This window comes from Anarrhichthys ocellatus, unplaced genomic scaffold, assembly GCF_004355925.1.
Source record: "Anarrhichthys ocellatus isolate YVR2014 unplaced genomic scaffold, GSC_Weel_1.0 scaffold173, whole genome shotgun sequence".
Taxonomy (NCBI): Eukaryota; Metazoa; Chordata; class Actinopteri; order Perciformes; family Anarhichadidae; genus Anarrhichthys; species Anarrhichthys ocellatus.
The window spans coordinates 230,273-250,617 of NW_022280203.1; the positions used below are offsets into that span (position 1 = coordinate 230,273).

Here is a 20,345-nt window from a genome sequence, read left to right on the forward strand (position 1 = left end):
GCGTGTGGAGCCCGGACATCGAGCAGAGCTTCCAGGAGGCCCTCGCCATTTACCCTCCCTGTGGCAGGAGGAAAATCATCCTGTCAGATGAGGGAAAGATGTATGGTGAGTACGCTGGATCACAGCCAGATGTTCAAGAGTCCAGATGTTTATAGTCCAGTAATACGAGTTCAATCGTGCGAAGGGCTTTCACTGGGACACTCCATAAAAGAAAGAACTTGTAACTATACAAAGACATATAAAATATAATACAATAAATATTATAAATATATAAGACACAAAAGAACATCTGAATGGAAATCAGTCCCATAATGAATGGGGAAAATGAGAATACCACACATTCCACTGATAGTTGTGGCTGAAAGAAAAATATATTGCCCTGAAAAGAAATTAGAAAAATACTTTTTCCTTCCTCTTGTGCTCATTGTCTCAGCTTTGACACAGAGGTGAGTGTTTTCTTTCCGCTCAGAGCTCTCTTTATCAAGTCTGTACCTGTTGAGTTGCGACCCAGGGGCTGGTTCTTCCAGCCGCACCAGCGCTCTCGGAGCTGGTTATTGCTGTCCTGAGAGCATCTCCGCTCCTCTCCGTCTGATTTACACCTCTTTTTTTACTCCAGTGTTTTTTCTTTACAGGCCGCTTTTTATGCTCACAGTTTTACGGCCTTCTCTCTTCCGCGCTGCACTTTCAGTCGCAAAAAAAACCTGCTCTTTGTGTTTTATCGCTGAACGTAATGTTTCCCCACAAACCGGTATCGCTGGGTGAGGGGGTTTCTTTTTGCCTTGTAGGTGACCGGTTGGAGCCGGTTTCTGGAGAAGTGCTGCGTTTGATGCTGGGACGGCTCGGGTTAAATTGGCAATAATTAGCACAGCGTGAATGGAGACTCGGGAACAAAAACATCACATTGACATGTTGAAGATTTTAAATATCCATATGGTTTCAGAATAGTTATGCTGTTTCCTGCAGCGTGTTCATTAAATTGCAGGTGTTGAGCCTTTAATGCCCTGAAAAACTCCAGATGGATATGTTGGCAAGGTCTCTGGTAGAATCACTGACATCCAGGTGTAGAGAATTGAACGTGTTTGTCTTTCATTATTTTGAGCCCACTTTCCCACTCCTGTTGTTGAGACAGAGCACGCTCTCCTAATTAGATTTAGCATTTGAAGCTGGGAATGTTGCTGAACAGAAACAAATGTTGACTGACAGGAATCGCTTTGCTGTTTTACATGCTGTTGTCCTCAACAAACCTCTTTTTGGTTTTGTGAAATTGTGTTATTTTCACCATCGTAATTCAACTCCCTGCTTTGTAAAGACTTTCCTTCCCTTTAATTATTGTCCACCATGTCTCAAAAACTCGCAATTGATTCCATCTTCAGAGCGGCCATAAAAAACATCAATCATTGCCACCGAAGTCTCCTTTGGGCTGTATGTTTTAGAAGCATTAGTGTTTGTTTTTAAATCACTTTTCTTTCTTTTTGTGTATTTGATTGTTTTTTTTCTGCTCTTGACGTCAGATGAAATTCTTTCGGCGTGATTCACATGAGATTGTATCCCATCCGCTCATTCGTCAGGCAGATTTGGATATTCAAGGACAAGCACATACCTGAGATAACTCTGCCACTGTTGCTGCTTCTGTTATTCTGATCGTGTCTTAAGGAGTGCTAGTAGTTAGAAAACAAGTAGCGATTGAACGACAACAGAAAATGAACTTGTTTTTTTCTGATCCATTTATTATTTACTTCATTTATCAAACAAAAATGCCAAACATCTGCCGATTCTACCTTCTCAAATATGACGATTTGCTGCTTTTCTTTGTTTTAGGTTATTGTTCCTTGGTTAGACAAAACAAGGCATTGTAAGACATTACCTTGGGCTCAAGGATAGGCAGACATTTTTCACTCTTTTCTAACATTTTGTGGACTAAAAGAATAATTAATTATAAAATGAATTAACGGATCAATCTATAATGAAAGAAAAACAGACTAAACTAATGATGTCGTGTTTACAGGAAGCATTTCTGATGCTGATAAAATGTTCATTCTAAGCAGACTTAACTCATAGGACCCTAGCCCTATTTTTAGGCCTCTGCTCGAAAATTGCATAGCCATACTCAAGAGAGTCCCGAGCTCTAACTACAAGGTCTATTTTAATAATTTTGATGCTAGAATACTGGTAACACTTGTGAGATGTGTTGAATTGTGTAAATATTGTGTATATGTTACTGGTTAATAACTGATACACTTATGGCACAGCTCAAATTGAAAAATTTCTAGGTTCGCCTGAAAAAAAGCACTTGTATTGAACTTTTTTTTTTTTTAAATAATGCATCTGCAAGCCTAAAACCACGCCACAGTCATAGAACAACACGTTTTACATGTCCCCACAACATATTTTACTTCGATTGAGTGAAGCAGGCCAGCATAAATGGTCATAAAAATCAAAATTTTGATTTTCGGAACCAGCTGTTGCATTGCTGTATACTAATTTTATATACTATATAACAAAATATTAACTATATATTCACTTTTCTTATCACTAAGAGTGTTCAATAATCCTAATAAAGCAGTTTGACACCATTTTGAATAATTTTGAGCAGTTATGATGTGTCATATCTGTCAGTCATAACAATAAATGGCTCATAATGTGTTTTCTATGTGACTTTGGTAAGGCCGATTTACTCGTGTGAGACATTTTTAGATGCGGGATAGTCCAACGGGAGCCATGCAGGGGTGTTTGATCGTATCCGGGTCTGTTTACTGACTAAAAATCGCAAAATGCTGGGCGAACCCCCCTCTCTACATGGATTGCTCCACCCCACAGAATCGTCTGCCATTGTGTGATTCATTCCGCCAGCGCATTGATCTCACTCACAGACATGCAGCAGAACATGGCGGGCAGAGCTGTGCAAAAATCGGCTGGAATAAATCCGTTTTTCATCGCCAAAACCGTCAAAACGTAATTTTTTACCCAATTATTTTTCTCGTGACCTGCGGCTGATGTTGGCATGCATACCCATAACTTTTGAACAGTTTGAAAGAGAGTAATTTGGACGCCGCTGTGCGTTTCCGGGTCGAATCGTGCCCCTCCTGCATGTGTTCATCCGCCATGTGCGATCCTGCTCCGTGATGAGAGAGCCATAGAGAGAGCATAGGTCGTCGATTTTTGGCCAAAATTGTGGCAAATCTTCTAGATATCTTCCAGATATGATATTAGTTCATGTATAATTGTGTTTGCAGTGTTTACAATGGCTGGTATGATGATGTTGCTCGGACTTTTCCTGTTAATTCGATATTTAATATGGCTGGAGCAATAATCATATTTCTTTATTAAAAATGCTTTCTACGACACGCTGAATGCTGCACACTCTAAAACAGCCCCCCGTGGGGGGCTCTCGGGTCCTATAAGGGACATGCTTAACAGAGTATTAGGAAACGTATTCTATATTTTTCAGAATGACTCGTTCACAGCATCACTTTTAAAGCATCACTTCATCACCATTCACTTTTAACTGGTGCACAGACCTTCAGCACAAATCAATGCAGGCATCTCTAAATGTACCTATAAGTAACTCTTCAGGCCTGTTTAGCAATGCAGTGTTGCTCCATACATTCACCATGAGAATGTCAACAAAGAGGCCGGCCCTGCACAAACCTGCACCCTTAGCAACAAACTGTCAGGACCCCTTTTAGAGGCCTGTTTTTTTCAAGAGCACTAAACACCCTCTCCATTTACAATAAGTCATCTGAGGCTCCGCTGGCAGGGCCAAGGCATGCCCCAGAAGAAGCCGACTCACAAGGTGATTACCTCAGACATCTAAAAGCTGCCCTGACGTGAGGTTGGGGGAATGTTAACGATTGCACTGTGTAATACTGTCTACCTTGCAGTCTCAGACTCCCAGTGGCCTCTAAAGGAAGGCAAGTCATCCCTCCCATTGGGAATTCCACTTTTTCTGCCAGGCTTTTTTCATTTGGTGGGAAACCTTTTTGCAGATTTCCATTGCCTTGGAAAGATGACTCTCAATACATGTGTGTTCTTCGCTCTTCAAACCTGTCTAGACTTCCCAGAAGCGTTACCAGTCATGTACGTGGCTCAGGGGTGACAACGAGTTCAAAGAAACACTTTATTTTAATAAGTCACGCATGTTAATAATCACTCCAGAACATGAACAAAACGTAGTATAGATATATAAAGTATTAACAAGTTACATCTTCTGTACACCGTGTAAAAACAGGGAGGTCATGGCAAAGTCTCTCATTTAGAAATAAATAATGCAGTGATGATTTTTTTATTTACAGGTCTCATGTACTACTGTCAAGATAAAGTGATAGTTTGAGCAGAAATTACATAAAGTTACTTTTATTATAGTTATCAAATATAGCTTTAACCCAAACTAGGACTTGCCTGTATGATGCAATGCCTTCAGTTTGCTTTAGTGGTTTATATTTGCACTGGTCATCGAGCCAATATTATTAGCTAGCACATACGTAAATCATGACAAAGATCTGTAACATTTGCTGCCACTCACCAACAACCTCAGTTATCCGTTTGTCTCTTTAAACATCTTCGTGAGGATTATTTCTTACTAACGGTTTTATCTCCTGTGCTGGACCCCTTGCCAAGAAATAGTCAGATACATAATTTCCATAAAACCACAAAATTACATTTTTAAACTTCGGTTTTGTACTGGTTGAACAAACAAGATAAAACACGTTAATTATTTAAATTTTTCCTATACCTTTGGACAGACGCAGGCTAGCTGTTTCCACCCCGTTTACAATGTTTATGCTAAGCTAACTGGCTGCTGGTGTAGCCTTATATTAAACAGACAGATAGTGAGAGTGGTACCGATCTTCTAATGGAACTCTCTGAGAAAAACAAACTTGCATACTTCAACATTCCTTTGATTTTCGACTCATATTCTTTCAGAAAGTAATTAAATTTACACATTGTGTTCCGAAATCCAAAGAATGGTTGCGGCTCAGAGGCATTCGGTCCCTGTGAAATTGAATAGTTGGCACATTTTTACAACCAAAGTTAAGAGGAAGTTTGTGTGAATGTCCATCTAGTTTTGCTTTCGGGCTGTACTGACATGTTGTTCCCCTGCGTTTTGTCACGACTGCAAAGCATTCTGGGTACAAAAGAAGAGAACGATTTTAGTGCTAGAGGGAGGCTTATGTCTTTTTTGACCTTTTGAAGGTTGCATTAGGAATTAGCAGCAGGTTCAGTGGATGTGTGTGGAGGTTAAGAGAGAGGGCTGAGCGCCGGGTAATGATGACTGAGCAGGCCTTCACCGTCAGCCCCCTCGCTGAGATGTTAGGAATGTTTTCAGTCATGGCTGAGCAGTATGTTAGCAATTTAGGATTACCTCAATGTTATGAGAAGGGAGGTGGGGAGAGAATATGGGTGGAGAAAGGGTTCAGAAGGGAGACAGAGAGGGAGGAGGAGGAGGAGGAGGAGGAGGGGGGGGGAGTGAGGAGAGATCACCTTTTTGCTCACTATCTTAGCGTGGATGTGGAAATTTCCAGCGGTCATGTAGTTAAAGAAAAAAAGATAGGCGTGTCCTGTCGAAAAGAGGGTTGAGGGATGGAGAGACGGCCATTGTGGGGCAGGAGGAGGCCGAGGACAAGCGAGGCTGTGAATGCATGTCTGTTTGTGTGCACCTGTCATGTTCCCCCTGCTGCTGCGGGGACCAGCCCTTTTTTTTTTTCTTTTTCTTTTTCCCGTCTCTCTGACCTCCACCACGTCAAGTCTGAGCAGATCTCGGCTGTCAAGGCTGCAGCTGCCATTAGCAACCACAGAGATCACGTCCTCTATATTCTCTCTCAAAAAAAACGACCGACTGATATAACCAGTCCTACTGGGTCCCTGTTCACCCAGAAAACGGGACGTAAAAATGTGCATGTGCACACACCAATGCGGCTGCTGCTTTTAAGACCTGACTTTTTTAATACATATTCTATGTCAGGTGGTGATTTTATCTTTTTAAAGTGAGTGAATCACATCCAGCAACAGGTTTGCAGGCATCAACTCCTGATTTTACTGATCCAGAGCCTGTTGAATGAGCTCTGTTCAGCAGTTGTTTTTGTTAAGAGTGGGGTTGAACACGTTCTCTTGAGTGATTGTTTCCCCTCAAAATGTGATTTTTATGCTACGGTGTGAAGTGGAGGATGAGGCATTTGGGAGCGATTACCTCAGTGTTTCTAAAATCCTTTGGCCAGCTCTCATTTTTTGTAAATAAGCACGTTTAGGGATGTAACAGTTGAACAGTTAAAAATCAAGGCTGTGTTACAACGGTGTCATGATCCAGTTTGTGTTCTTCCACAAAGCAGAAGAAGTAGTGCCTGAGAATGTGTCTTACGGATCCCATTTCCAATTCATTTTAACATTAGACTGTTTCAAAACGTTTCTTTGAAACTTTGAAATCAAACGCTGGAGTTATTTGTCCAAGCCACTTCAAAGTGGCGTCTCTGCAGGAAACAGTATGTCGCATAAAACAAAAGCTGCAATTTGAAATATCACGAAACCAACCAGATTTGGAGAAAAAGTGGAGATATCATCTCAGCTCGCAACCACAGGACTGCACTGTTTAACAGATGACATGTTTGATATACCACACAATGTATTTTCTGTTATAAATCAAGTCACAAAAAAATGTGTATGGTCTGCTTTAAAAAATATATATTTCCATAATATTGTGGAGGAGAGATTTAGTTTGGGTTTACTGAACCTCATTGTGGGGAGTCCTGAAGGTCTGCTGTGAATTTATAGTTTGACCAACAACACCGAGACCACCTCACCAGAGAAGTTCTTATCTATTTCTTTCTCACTTAAACTGGACTTCATGCTACAGTACTTAGCAACGAGATATCTGTGAAATCCGCAGCAGAACTCTGTGGTCGGGACGATGTAATGTTCCCCCCCCACTCTGCTCCCCAGCTGAAGAGATTGAGAGTGACAGTTGCGCGGGGGTCGAACTGGCATTGTTCTTTCTCTGCCATCCTCTGCTGGGATGGCCGGCAGCAGGTGCTGCTGTCCGTTGAGTGCAGGGTCACACGGTGGTGTTTTGGGAGAGGGGGGCTGCTTTGCTGCCAGGTGGCAGTTGTTGGCAGAGACAGTTATGGCTTCGTGTTTCCTCAAGAGTTACAGCATCAGCTGCCCCCTTTGCCCCCTCTAACCGACGACCCCCTACCCCAACCTTAATGGCCCTCACCCCGGCTCTAACCCCATGCTTCTCCCAGAGCTGGAAGTGCTTGTGTGTGTTCGCCCAGGCTCTGGCTGTGTTCGCAGGCCCAGGCCAATCAGACTGGCTAGCACAGATGTGACAGGCTTAGAGGAATGCTAGGAATGCGGAGGCGCTGGAGCGGGCGTGTCCATCCTTGGCCTGGGGCAGAAGGGGGGGGACGGGCTAGCTCAGTATCGGCAGACAGTTCAGCTCTGCTCTGCTGGCCGACCGCCGGGTCGACCGCTTTGAGAGTACGGTGAGCGCTGCAAGCCTGCTGGAGATGGTCTGCAGTACATTTATGGTAATTGCACTAACCAGGGCCTTCTGGAGGCCAAGTGCTAAAGAGTGTGTGAAAAAACAGGACTTGTTTCTCCTGTCATTATGTGCCTGGATACTCTAAAGGCCGTTAAAACTTCCTAGACATACAGTCTATTGTGTGTGCTCAAGAAGGCATATCTTGACCAGTTTTTGTCGGTTAAAAATTTCTGTCAGCAAGTTTAGCAGAGCTTCGGTCATTATTCGTAATGATGCCGCGGTTCAACCTCTCCCTTTGGCCCAATTTTGAAACCACAGAAACCCAGTAAACGTGACTTGGCAAAGACGAGAAATGAAAAAGACTGATGTACTGATTTGCCTGGGAGACAACATAGTAATGCATTTTGCACTTCTTTTAACCTGAAGATGACGGCGCTCAATGTAAAGGGAGGCCGTTTGAAAGCCCTGAATAGAAGTAGCCTGTTCCCTGCACAACCTGTTTGTGCAGAATGTCGAGAGTAGATGTTATGTCATGAAAAACACGGTTCTGTTTTCTAAGCGACTCTCTATTATTAGGCTTCAGGGCCCCGTGAGCAGACAATAAGTAGGTGTTAAACGAGCTAATGAAAACTTTGGGGTAAAGCAAGAAAATCAAGCTTTTAATAGCGGCCTTATTTCAAAGAAGAAGGAGAATTTTAAATACGGTCTCCTGTAGGAAACGGAGGTGTTATTATGGCCTGTGACCTGTGACAAAAGTGTGTTTGCCTTGGGGTCTGAGGAGCTCTGGGAAAGGTCACGCTGCTGAGAGAGGCGTATGCAACGTATGGCAAGAGTGCCACCTTCTGGCCATTTCAGGGTATTATCACATATGTACAAATGTGAAATCCTCTGTTGTGTATTCTTATTGTTGTTTGTGACCTTTCTTTCTTTTTTTCGTTTTGTCTTACAGGTCGCAATGAATTGATAGCAAGGTACATCAAGCTGAGGACGGGCAAAACCCGCACAAGAAAACAGGTGAACGAGATTTGATGATTGGATCAGAATAATCATGCATGAGTTTGGTTTTAGTTACTGACAGTACAAGACATAACAGATACACCACCAGATGGGCGAAAGCCATTAATACCAGCAATAACTTAATAACCAATTTTATTAAGGATTTGTATTTCCTGATGTCATGCCTAATTTCAAATAAAAGTAGATTACTAGTTATTTAAATGATAAGTCTGGTTTTATTATATATGTATATTTCTTATTGTCAACAAATCCCATGAAAAAAAGACCAAAACCAACACTGTGATAGTTCCTCTTTCAATAGCTAGCAGCTTAGCTAGCCACCCTGTGGCATCATCACAGTATCCTGTCAGCTGTTACTGTAGTTTTTAGCACATATAGTGCATTTATTAGGGACTATTTTCAGCTGTGGATTAATACACAACTTTTATTTTGTAATTTTTTAGCAAGAATTCCCCTCTGGATTATTTATAGCAGCAGGTTGGTGTATGTGGGATTGACTCACAATAAACTGAAGGGCTAATGTTTATAATAATGACAAAACATATCACCCATTGTAACAGTGAGGCTCATTCATGTGTTTTTTTGTCAACAATGGAGGCCTCTAATAATATAATAATAATAAGATATTTCAGGCTACAGTACAGGTCCGTTCATTGGTGGTTTAGGTCGTTTCATGGGATTTATTGCTAATAAGAATAGTATAGAATATGGCCAGCCTCATTTTCTTTTATTGTTTGCATGAACTTTTAAGAGCTCTCACAGTGTGTGTTATCTCTGTTAGTATGTGTGTGTGTGTGTCTGCACGTGTATTGCATGTGTGTGTGTGCATGCATCTGTGAGTGCATGTTGTTTTTATGCTTAAAAACTGTTTCACACCCCTTTAGGTTTCTAGTCACATACAGGTGTTAGCAAGGAAGAAAATTCGTGAATACCAGGCGGGTATAAAGGTAGGTGCAACCAACCTGCCTCCCGGCAACACTGGCTGGGCGTCTCTTTCCTCTTTGGTTACGGCTTCTCTCTCTTTCTTCCCTTGTCTATTCCTCTCCATGCCACCTTTGCCTCTTCCCTCCTCTTGGCTATTCTTCTGTGCAGGTTTCTAGCCACTTGCAGGTTCTCGCCCGGAGAAAATCTCGCGAGATCCAGTCAAAGCTAAAGGTATGCGCTTCACCGCGGGCTCGGCGGGGCTGGCAAAGGCTTGGCTTTTGCACTAACCACCTTATTTCTGCATATCATTATCAGTCCTCGCTTTGAGGCCGGTTCCTGCTAGATAAGTGGATGCGGGCTTGGCAAGTGACACACACACTGTTTAGGGATAAATCAGATAATATAAACATTGTTGAGGAGTTAATCCGCTGACACACCCACAGTCCTGCTTCTGTAGCATGCATGCAGCGCACCAAACAGAGAGCATTTTAACCACTAGAGTTGCATAAACCGTAAGACTAGTCTCACCACTCCGTAGTGACAGTATAGTAGCTGCTTTAAGGGAATGCCACACAAGCTGTTATGAGGAGCCCAGTGATCATTCAGCTGCATGTTGCTCCAGCTCTGTATCTGTCCTCTGGGCCAGCCATGCCTCTGCAGCAGACTGTACTTCTCTAAGACTTCTTCTTTCCCTAAAACTCTTTTCTACTTTGATACTTTTAGTTCCTCTAATGTGTCTGTTTGTGATGTGTTTTATGAAACTGAACATTCACAAAAAAAGGAAAAAGAAACACATTAATCTGCATCAGATGACACCTTTTGATTCTGTCTTGTAGTTCTTTCAATCCCTCTGTTCTGTCTTCATGCTTTTAAAAAGAATAACAGTAACATAATGCAGACTTGTGTGAATACCACAGAAAATGTGGCTTTCTTTAGTGCTAACTTTAACTTAAATTAACCCCTTTTATGCAGACTAATCCTGCAGTGGACACCAGCATCCACAAGTAACTTATTTTGTAGTAGGAAGACTCAACTTGTTCATCCAGTGACACAAATGACAAACTTATCTTGAATGCAGAGTGTAAGTTTGTAGCGAGTCGGGCTGGGAATCACCGGAGGCCTCACTCTACGATATCATCAAGACACTTAAGTCACAATACGATCCTATTACGATTTTTAAACGTTTTGTGATATGTTGAGTATTGCGATAACAAACATTGCAATTACCTTTTTTCAATACCGCACCAGGAAAAACTGGCAATGTTGTGAACTGATAAAGCAGTTATTACCAAATGGTTAAATCTGTATGTGCAATATTAATAGTTTGCATAATAAAAGATCGATACTTGGCATCAGTGTAATGATTTTTGATTTTTTTTATAATGAAAATTTAGCTTGAAATATATATATATATATATATATATATATATATATATATATATATATACTATGGTGTATCCATTTTCCCCCACCCCCAATAGTGAGCCATAATTTCCCTCCCCTGTTCATAAGTTAGAAGTCCTCACCAGTGAAGTCACAGGACTGTCAAAGCAAGGCCGTCACATTATCCTCCCTGCTTTCTTTTTATTTTTTTAAATGTCTTCTTCCAAAAACATCTTCTTCATGTTGTTGTTTTGTTGGGGTCTGCATATCTAAACCATACATCTGATTGGCACGCAGTTTGGCACACAGTTTTGTAAAATCAGCTTTTATGTTTTTCATGTCTTATATAGGCATGTATTCTGTGTGGTGACTTCAAGCCTCTCTGCTGGAAGGGGGGAATCATATTCTCCTCACTTCTTACTTTTTTTGCACACACGACAATCTGCAGTTTGTCTCCTTCACACAACATGACATATGTGACTTGACACATTTTGTGTCAAAATGAATATGAATAATTTCAATCACCTCATGCTCATGTATACATGTTGAACCCTTTCACAAATACATGTTTCAACTGTTCACTCAGCATGTCATTTAGTTCAGTCATTTGTGTCTATGCTTCCTGAGTTCACCTTAGTTGGATGATAGTATTGGCAGAACTTCAATGCTGCTGTTCCTTTTATTTTTCCCCCCCTGTAGCTTTTAAGTGTCGGATATCAATTAATAAAGTGTCCATGCAGTACCAACGCCATGTTCAATTATTAATCTAGGCATTAGGAAGTCAAGCCAAAGTAGTTTATTTGCCAAAGAGAAAATTTCTACGTTCAGTTGGCTGACAAAGAGCGACTCTTTCCGCTTGAGAATAAAGAGAAATTGCAGCATCAGCTGAACAGGAAGTAAACATGTGACGGCTAAAATGGGTGCACACTGTGGTACATTTGACGTAACGCACTGAAGGCTTGTGCTGCAATGAACCTCCAAGGGTTTCACTTTTTTTTATCTTGTTTCCTCTGTTGGTCTTCTATTGGGGGAAATGTCCAGTGTTATGAAGCAATGTGCTCCCCAGTTATACAGTGCATACTTTTAATGTGGAACTTACTGAAAGAATATCCACACAAAAAACACACAACCTTACACTTTGCTTTTGTAGTCGTCATACATGATTTGATGATGATTGCTTGAATGAATGTGTATTGTTGGAAACCCAATGTATTGCAAATGTTTTGGCAAATATGTTTTACCCAATATTATTAATATGGTTAAAAAATGCCGTGATAATTCTGTATTGAACCGTTCTTCAAATACCTTAGTCCCTACTGAACCTTGTGACCGCTAAACAAACGTATGCTATTGCCTAGAGTGTAAAAACAAAAGAGGCAATTTTATGTCGACCAAAACTTAATTAACTCATCTTAACACATCATTTAGAAACTGCACCGTACTAATGGTTTCTCTCTTTTTTGATTCAGGCGATGAATTTGGTAAGTGGATCTGACTTGTGCAATATGCTTCCCTCCTCCGCTTTGTTTGGCAGCACCAGTGCACTGTCCCCTTGCTATGGCCCTCTGCTGGCATGGCGTCCCCGCCCCATTACTACCCTGTAAGCAATGCTTAGTTAGGAAACAGCCACGCTTTGAACACACAATACTGATGCTCATCCTGTCTGATGTAGTGTAATCCCCTCAGTCTCTACCCGGAAAGCCAAAGTCTTGCTTGCTTTGCATTAAGGTGTCGCTCTTTGATTTGTGGTTCTCGCTTCTGAGACATTTGTCCTTTAATTGCAAAGTCATAGCAGAATTAGCCGAAGTGCATTTTTTTTTTTTTGCAAATATGAAAAATAGTTTGGTGTATTAAAATTAAAACTTTAAATGTTTTCGTAAATCATGAAATATGTGTCATGCACCACGGATAGGAATTTGTTGGCTTTGTATATCTTTTGCTTTGTGTTTCACCAACATTGTGCCGCTTTCATCTGCGTAGGAGTAACTTAATTTGTTGATGTACACCTTTCGATGCAACGCAAATGCAAATCTGCATTTCCAACCAACGCACTCTCTTTATTCTCATTTTTCCTGTGGTGATCCTGGTAACATAATGACAGCCAATTAGTCTCGTGACCCGAGCTTAAATACCAGTGCGGCTTGATCTTCTCCGTTCTACCCTTTGCTTCATCCTGTCAAGCTGCTCTTTCAAAAAAAAAAAAAGAAGTGCTTTATTAAGTTTTTGAGAATAATTGGAATAAGTGTTTTAATTGATTGTTAAGCTAAACCCAAGTTTGTGAAGTTAATCAGAAAACCCTGAAACGCTCTCCTCAAGATTGTTAAACATATATTCCTTTCAGAATCTAGATGTTTTAGTTATTAATCAAACGGATACAAATAGATACAGTGTAGTGTGGCAGTCCGTACACAACTCTCAAACTCAACAGTAGATCATGTTTAGGTCACAGGGCCACCTTTTGGCTGACTCTCGTTGTTCCTCTTTCATCCTGTAGGATCAGGCGTCTAAGGACAAAGCCCTGCAGAACATGGCAGCGCTGTCGTCTGCACAGATCGTCTCCCCGAGTATGATAAAGAATCACCTTCCACCACTGCCTCCTGCCCACTACCAACCACCCAGAGTTAGCCCACCACTCATTTTCTCACACATACAAAACATTTCGTTCAAGTCATAAAAATTGCATCGGATTTTACCCAGAGAACAAACTACAACAAATAAATCCTACAAAGACAATTAACAATGTTTTCTTGCTCTCCAGTTCTGGCCTTCTCTCCCAGGACAGCCTGGACCCTCTCAGGAGTAAGTAAACCCTTTCTACTGAACCCACAAGATGGTTGTTGGGTGACATCAGGGCTTATTTAGATACCCGACGACAGAGATATGTGCTAGAGATGAGTAAAGCGTACCTAAAGAGTGGCTGAGTCAGCGCGCGGCCTTGCTTTGACATCAGGTGGGTATTGCAGGGCATGTTTAACGGATCACGTTTTTGCACACCAGGCTCATTCTAGATCTCAACCCGGGAAGGACTCCTGGGCTTGGCCGCACCAGCCATGCGTAAGTTCACCCTAGCCAAGGTCCAGCTGTGAGCACAAAGCAGAACTAACTCTTTTTGCACACTGCATTGTACTATATGTTTCCTGCACTGATTCCAAAAAAAACAAAAAAAAAAAAACACCACCAGGCAAACAAACTGTTTCAAATTTGATTGAGGAAAAAAAACATAGGGGAGATAAATCCTCCTAGTGTTTGATGTCTTGAGTTCACTGAAAAAGCACTAAAACCTAAATATTTGTTATTCTTAGATTTGTCAGTAAACGCACACTTCATTGATGCTATTTAGCATCTTTAAGAAGCATTGAAGCAGGTGGACTTACGCCTAGCTGGTGCAAAAGCACATGCGTACGCTTTGGCACTAACAGTTATTCACAATATTTATCAGAAATACAAATATAGAAGGACCCATGTGCCATGAACACCTGTGTAAAGTAGAGCTCATTGTCTCACTGAACCATTCGTTGTCTTTCAGTATCAAACCTTTTGCACAGCCCCCGTACCCGGGTCCTATACCACAATCCATACCAAGTAAGTATCAAATGAAAACCTGGGAGAATGTTTCCAAAAATGAAAACCAGAAATTATTTTTATAAATGCTTGTTTGTGTTTGCGTGTGTGTGTGTATGTGTGTGCCATCCAGGTTATGAGCCCTTGGCACCTCCTCCTCCTCCATCTGCTACTGCTGTGCCGGTGTGGCAGGACCGGACCATCGCCTCCTCTAAGCTGCGGATGCTGGAGTACTCGGCCTTCATGGAGGTCCAGAGAGACCCAGACAATGTGAGTCAAAATGTACAACAGGGCTTCCCGCATACAGACACGGATGGATTACTGAAAGGGCCGACCAGTCTTAGGTCCAGGAGGGGTCAGGGGGCCCCTGGGCCAGAGCCTCTTATCGAGTGAAGATTTCCTTTCAGAAAGTCATAGAGGTCATTTAAAAGCAGGCGTGTCCTGATCAAGTTTTGAAAACAATGAGTCAGCTTAGCGTTCTCACAGCTCTTGAATCCGTCTCACAGATGTAAGTCTTGAGTATGACCCATTCATCCAGCACACATATATTCCCTACACATACTTTATGCTCTTTGTATTGCTATTACTACTACTCCAAAATCTTTCTGCCCTCCAGCTTACTATTGCCAATTAAAATAGCCAATTTAACTTGGCCAGGTGTAAATAGCCAAATGGCTGCAGTGTGACTATTCAAATAGACACTTTTACTATTACTGGCATGTGCCAATCAAATCCAATCCAATATTTGTGTATTTGTCTCCCTTCATATTGCAGCGGCACAACATTCTGAAGCCATAGTAGCATTTTATGAAAATACAGTAAAAGTCACAATCAGTAATAGCATCTATGCTTTAAGAAAGTAGAACCAGCATCTCAGCATCTTCGTTTGAATGTGTCCTGTAATATTCCATAGTGAACGTTGTTGTATTTAGCATAATGTGTGTGTAGAGGACTGTCGGTGTGGATCTACTGTGGCACGAACTAAATACTAAAGTCCAGGAGCAGGTTTTGAACCAGCAGGAGAGCAGCTTAGAGCTCTGATTCAACTGCATAATGTCACCAAAAGAGATGCAAAAGCATCTCTTACCCCGTCTGGAGTGTCCTGATGGAGTAAAACTATCTGATACCTAATGTACAACAAACGTAATGCAATACTCTCTTCTCTTTCCTTATTCTCAAAAGTGAACAGTGTCATAAGCTCTGCAGCTGATGTTCTTGAGGTTAACCACGTCCTTCCTTCTTTTGTCTCTGTCCACCGCAGTACAGCAAACACCTGTTTGTCCACATTGGACAGACCAACCCCTCGTACAGCGACCCGCTCCTCGAGGCTGTGGACATCCGGCAGATCTACGACAAGTTCCCTGAGAAGAAGGGCGGGCTCAAGGAGCTTTATGAGAAAGGCCCTCAGAATGCTTTCTTCCTAGTTAAATTCTGGGTGGGTTGTTATTTATGTAATATCATCTATCAGTTATCAGTTGTTATTGTGCATTTGTATATCACTTTGTCTGGTTTATGCCTAACATGACCCCAATATGAAAAAGTGTGACGTCTTTATGTGCAACCTTTGAGCATAATGGGAGGCAATAACAATGCCAACCGATGGAGGTTTAATCAGTTATCTTTAAAATCACATGACTGACTGTGAAAATAGTTTTTAAAGTGTTGCTGGAAGGTAGAATACATGAACATTTTGTACCAAAAATTAAGACCATTGCAGAACCACAGTATGCAAACTACTTCCTTTTCTTATGACACAGAGTTGGTTTTCTTATCAAAGTGAAATATGTTATCTCAAGATTAAACAGATACAGAAGGCATTCCACAATGGATTGCTTCATCATGTACATTTCGCTTTATATTAGGAAACCGTCTCTACACACATGTTTTCGCCTAAAAACCTAGTCGTTGCACAGAAAACAAAGCACCATTAAAAGACCTTAAAATGTTTTCTTGCAACCCCACAATCCATGTGCCACGAGGAAATTTAAGTTGCATCCAAGTATGTGATCGTCACCACCAATCTGACTAAATGTTTCCCCTCTGCAGGCCGACCTGAACAGCAGCGGCATGCAGGACGGCCCCGGTTCTTTCTACGGAGTCAGCAGCCAATACAGCAGCCTCGAGAACATGACGATCACCGTTTCAACCAAAGTCTGCTCGTTTGGCAAGCAGGTTGTCGAGAAAGTAGAGGTAAGAGCTTGCAATCGATTCTGTATTCTTCTCTCAAACAACTGATATACGGCCTCTCACTTTCACTACTTGGGTTTTTTTTGACTGTGTGTGTGTGTGTGTATTACAGACAGAATACGCCCGCCTGGAGGGAGGAAGGTGTGTTTACAGGATCCACCGCTCTCCTATGTGCGAGTACATGATCAACTTTATCCACAAACTCAAACACTTGCCTGAAAAATACATGATGAACAGTGTTCTTGAAAACTTCACTATCCTACAGGTAACACACACTCGGTTTTATCGGATTGTCGAAGGAACAGTTTGACGTTTGTGGAAATATATGTAACATGCGCTTGCTTGCCGAGAGTTGGATGAGACGATCGATACCATTCTCAAATCTGTACGGTCAATAAGAAGCTCCAGCCCGGCAGCTGCATAGTGTAGCCTAGCTTAGCACAAAGACTGAAAACGGGGAAACAGCTAGCTCGGCTCATAATACTCCTTAAAATTACAACATTAGTCGTTTTTACACTGGTTTTAGTATGTATTAAACAAAGTATATTGTGTTAATTAGTGAGCTTTAGATGTGGTAGTAGGAGGATTTTGATACCTTCTAACAGGGCTAGCTGTTTCCAGTCTTTATGCTAAGCTAAGCTAATCGGCTGCTGGCATTAGCTTCACATTTAGGGCACAGATGTGAGATTGGTATCAATCTTCTCATCTGACTTTCCGCAAAAAAAAATGCCAATAACAGCATTTCTTAAAATGTCAAAATATTCCTTTGACAAATTAAGAATACATTAACAGTTTTTCACTGCAGTATTTCTAAACTGACAGCGCTGCTTCATGTTTCTCACTTGACAATTTCCCTCTGCCCCTCAGGTGGTGACGAACCGCGACACCCAGGAGACCTTGCTCTGTATAGCATTTGTTTTTGAGGTTTCCACAAGTGAACACGGAGCTCAGTATCACGTCTACAGACTTGTTAAAGACTAACGGCTCCTCAGGGAGGTTTTTGGAAAAGCCCGAAATAAAGCGTGACACAATCTCTCCTCGACCAGCTCAACCACCCAGGAAAAAAAACACAAAAAAAACCCAGACATTCAAACAATGCTAGACCGAACTAACATGGACACATTTTATGCTTTAAAAAGTCTTGTTTGCAAGGGGAAAAAAAGAGCGAATCTCAACGTGCCGACATGCAAATACATTTTGAAGAATTACGGATTTTTCGAAAACAACCAGCTATTTTCCATGTGTTTAAACATGCTTTAGATGAAGTGGGTCACTTTTTGCCAAGGTAATTGATGGAGCCTGAAATGTTTTACTGAGGGAATGAGAATGTGTTGGAAAGACTCTTATAGTACAGAGAGTACAGGACCACGGAAGGGGAAAACCAGAGCCAAGTGGTTCTGTTGCAGTAGGTTTGTTAGGAAAGCAAGTGCCTTATCTCCAAAGATGATATCATTGCCTGCCACTTTGGATTGCCTTTTTTTTTTTTTTCTCTTCTCACTACCTCTTGTTTTTAAACGAACGGAAAACAGTCAGACAGGTGTACTTTGTCCAAAAGAATTGGAAAGAAACCTCTCAGATTTACATCTATTGAGGCGTTTCTTTGTATTTGGGCACACAGAGGAATGGGATGGGATAACACATTTTCATGTAGCCTGTTGTTTTTTACATGAAGATCATCCCGAGTTTTACAGTCTACATGTATCGGGAGAAGGTCTATTGTGTTACCGTACTATTAAGGTTCTGCTTTTTTTTTTTTACATTTTATTACACAGTTCAAAAATCAGGTCTTGCGAGCATCTATCTATAACTGACTTTTGACACTAGGGATGCCTTGTAAAATGCTAGCCTGACGTAAAACCAGGGCTTTGTCATCCTTACGAGATCCCCTGTTAATTCTCTCTGTTTGAAGACGTGTGCTTGGTTGCACTTAAAAGATCAAGAAGGGGAGGTGAAGCGACATCAGTGCTTATTTTCTGCCTTGAGTTATGTAGCCTAATTGAAAAAAAATTAAATGTTTCTGTACTGTGAGTCAGCGGATGCTAAAGGAATACGTGTTACATAGGAGTATTTGTTTTGGAGGGGAGGGGACTTTCTGTTCATATTTGTGTTCAAGTAACTCAGCACAGAGACCATGGTTTAAGTGGGAGGGGGGGGGGGGGGAGTTAATCACTGTTTCTTTTGTTTAAAAAAGAGATTGTATGCTGTGAAGTCGGTTCATTTGCTTCACCCTTCTCCGTTGTAATGTGTGGAGAAGCTGCATTCGTTGATTAAAGTTCAGTTTTTATATTTAAGACTTTTTTCTTTTTCTTTTTACTGACATTAAACAAAATCATTTAATAAAAATCAAACAAAATCATTGTCTTGAATAAGAGCTATTGTCTCTGTGCTGTGGAGTATGACCATTGATTGTTATTTATAGGGTTGGAAGAGAATTAGCAGGAGGGCAGGGTGGGGTACTGGAGATGTACTGATCGTTTTCCACTGTGATGGAGATGTTAAAAGTATTGCAGGACTCATTAGAGACAGGAGAACTGTCATCCCGTGGATCCTGCTAGACAAGTGTCTACTCTGTGTGGTTCACTGGACAATTGTGTTATAAAAGTTCAAATTTAAGATATTGTGCAGTGGGATAGTTGCACCTGGCTTTGGATGTCATATTTCACAAGCTAGATACAATAACACTCCTCCTCTAGCAGGTTTCTCAATTTATCTTTTATACAGACATGTTTTTGCCATTATCAAGATTCATGTTTTGTTTTGATTCTGTTGTCTTTTGACTTTCAGTGTTTGCCATATGCCTCACTGAAAATAATGTGTGATTGTGCTGATATTGATAATTATTAATGAGATATCTAATGTGTCATATTCTGAATGGTGTGGGCAGTTTTTTTGTTTTGTTTTTTTTTGGTTTAAAGTGGTTTACTGTTGTCTTTGTTACCATTGTGCATTGCAATTTTATACTTCAAATTAGAGGTTGGACTATGTAATCAAACAAATGTATCTAACAATAAAAGACGCATGGTGCCTTTGGGGCCATTTTTCCCCAGAAAACTTAATAAACATGTTTGTAAATTTGTTTTGTCCATGATGGATCTTTTCTTTGATATACTATCATGGAGACCTATAGAAACTGCATATTATGTTAGTGTTGGCTTTCACAATTTAGCTTTGTGATCTCGCTTGTGCTTCTTTTTACCCCTTTCACTGAAAGGTGCAGTGTAACATTTTTTTCAGGGTGCCCATGGAGTCCAAGGTGTAGCTGCATGATGCTAAAGCTTAGCATCATGAGGGCCAGATATATTGGTTCACTGAACTCACAAAAGAGTTGCCTATGTGTTAAAGTATGATAAAATGTTTCTAGCTAAAATTCATAATCAGGTAACAGAATGTAGTGCATGTACAAGTACGTTTACTCATGTAGTGTATTTGAGTGCAATTTTGAAGTTCTTGTATGTACTTTACTTGAGTATTTCCCTTTTCTGTTACTTTCAACTTCACTACATTCATCTGACAAATATACTGTAATTTCTGATTCAGATTTTACATCAGAAGTACAATTGCCAGATTAAACCTTTGGTTCCCAACCCCTTTAGCTTGTAGCCCGTTACAAAAAGCGTGATTTCCTCTCTAAACTGCGAGAAAAGGAAACGAAACACTAAAAAAATCCATTGATGTATCAGTATTGACAATTTAATAATGCAATTTATAATAATATATTATTAACAGGGGCTATTTCTTGCACATTGGGTACTTTTTATACTTTAAGTACATTTAGATGATAATACTTCTGTTCTTAAAT

At 40.9% G+C, this 20,345-nt stretch overlaps 1 protein-coding gene across 5 annotated transcripts; it reads left to right on the forward strand.

Moving 5' to 3' along the window:
• Positions 1-12: 12 nt before the first annotated feature.
• Positions 13-19,622, forward strand: tead3b (TEA domain family member 3 b). 5 transcript variants are annotated; one of them, XM_031878308.1, is made up of 13 exons: positions 13-105; positions 8,424-8,488; positions 9,584-9,646; positions 12,268-12,279; positions 13,293-13,418; positions 13,557-13,597; positions 13,796-13,852; positions 14,325-14,380; positions 14,493-14,629; positions 15,621-15,794; positions 16,406-16,549; positions 16,659-16,811; positions 17,414-19,622. In XM_031878308.1, the coding sequence occupies exons 1-13, from the start codon at positions 99-101 to the stop codon at positions 17,525-17,527; spliced, it is 1,149 nt and encodes a 382-aa protein (XP_031734168.1). In that variant the 5' UTR covers positions 13-98; the 3' UTR covers positions 17,528-19,622. The 5 variants fall into 5 exon arrangements, with proteins under 5 accessions (XP_031734168.1, XP_031734169.1, XP_031734171.1 ...); XM_031878309.1 differs by lacking the exon at positions 13,796-13,852 and having other exon boundaries at positions 14,478-14,629; XM_031878311.1 differs by lacking the exons at positions 13-105; positions 8,424-8,488; positions 9,584-9,646 and adding an exon at positions 9,272-9,438 and having other exon boundaries at positions 14,478-14,629.
• Positions 19,623-20,345: the final 723 nt, after the last annotated feature.

Excerpts from the sequence above, each read along its gene's own strand:
- tead3b (XM_031878308.1), top strand. Across the intron at positions 8,489-9,583 it reads AAACCCGCACAAGAAAACAG|GTTTCTAGCCACTTGCAGGT; the intron begins GTGAACGAGATT and ends TCTTCTGTGCAG. Across the intron at positions 13,598-13,795 it reads CAGCCTGGACCCTCTCAGGA|GCTCATTCTAGATCTCAACC; the intron begins GTAAGTAAACCC and ends TTTGCACACCAG.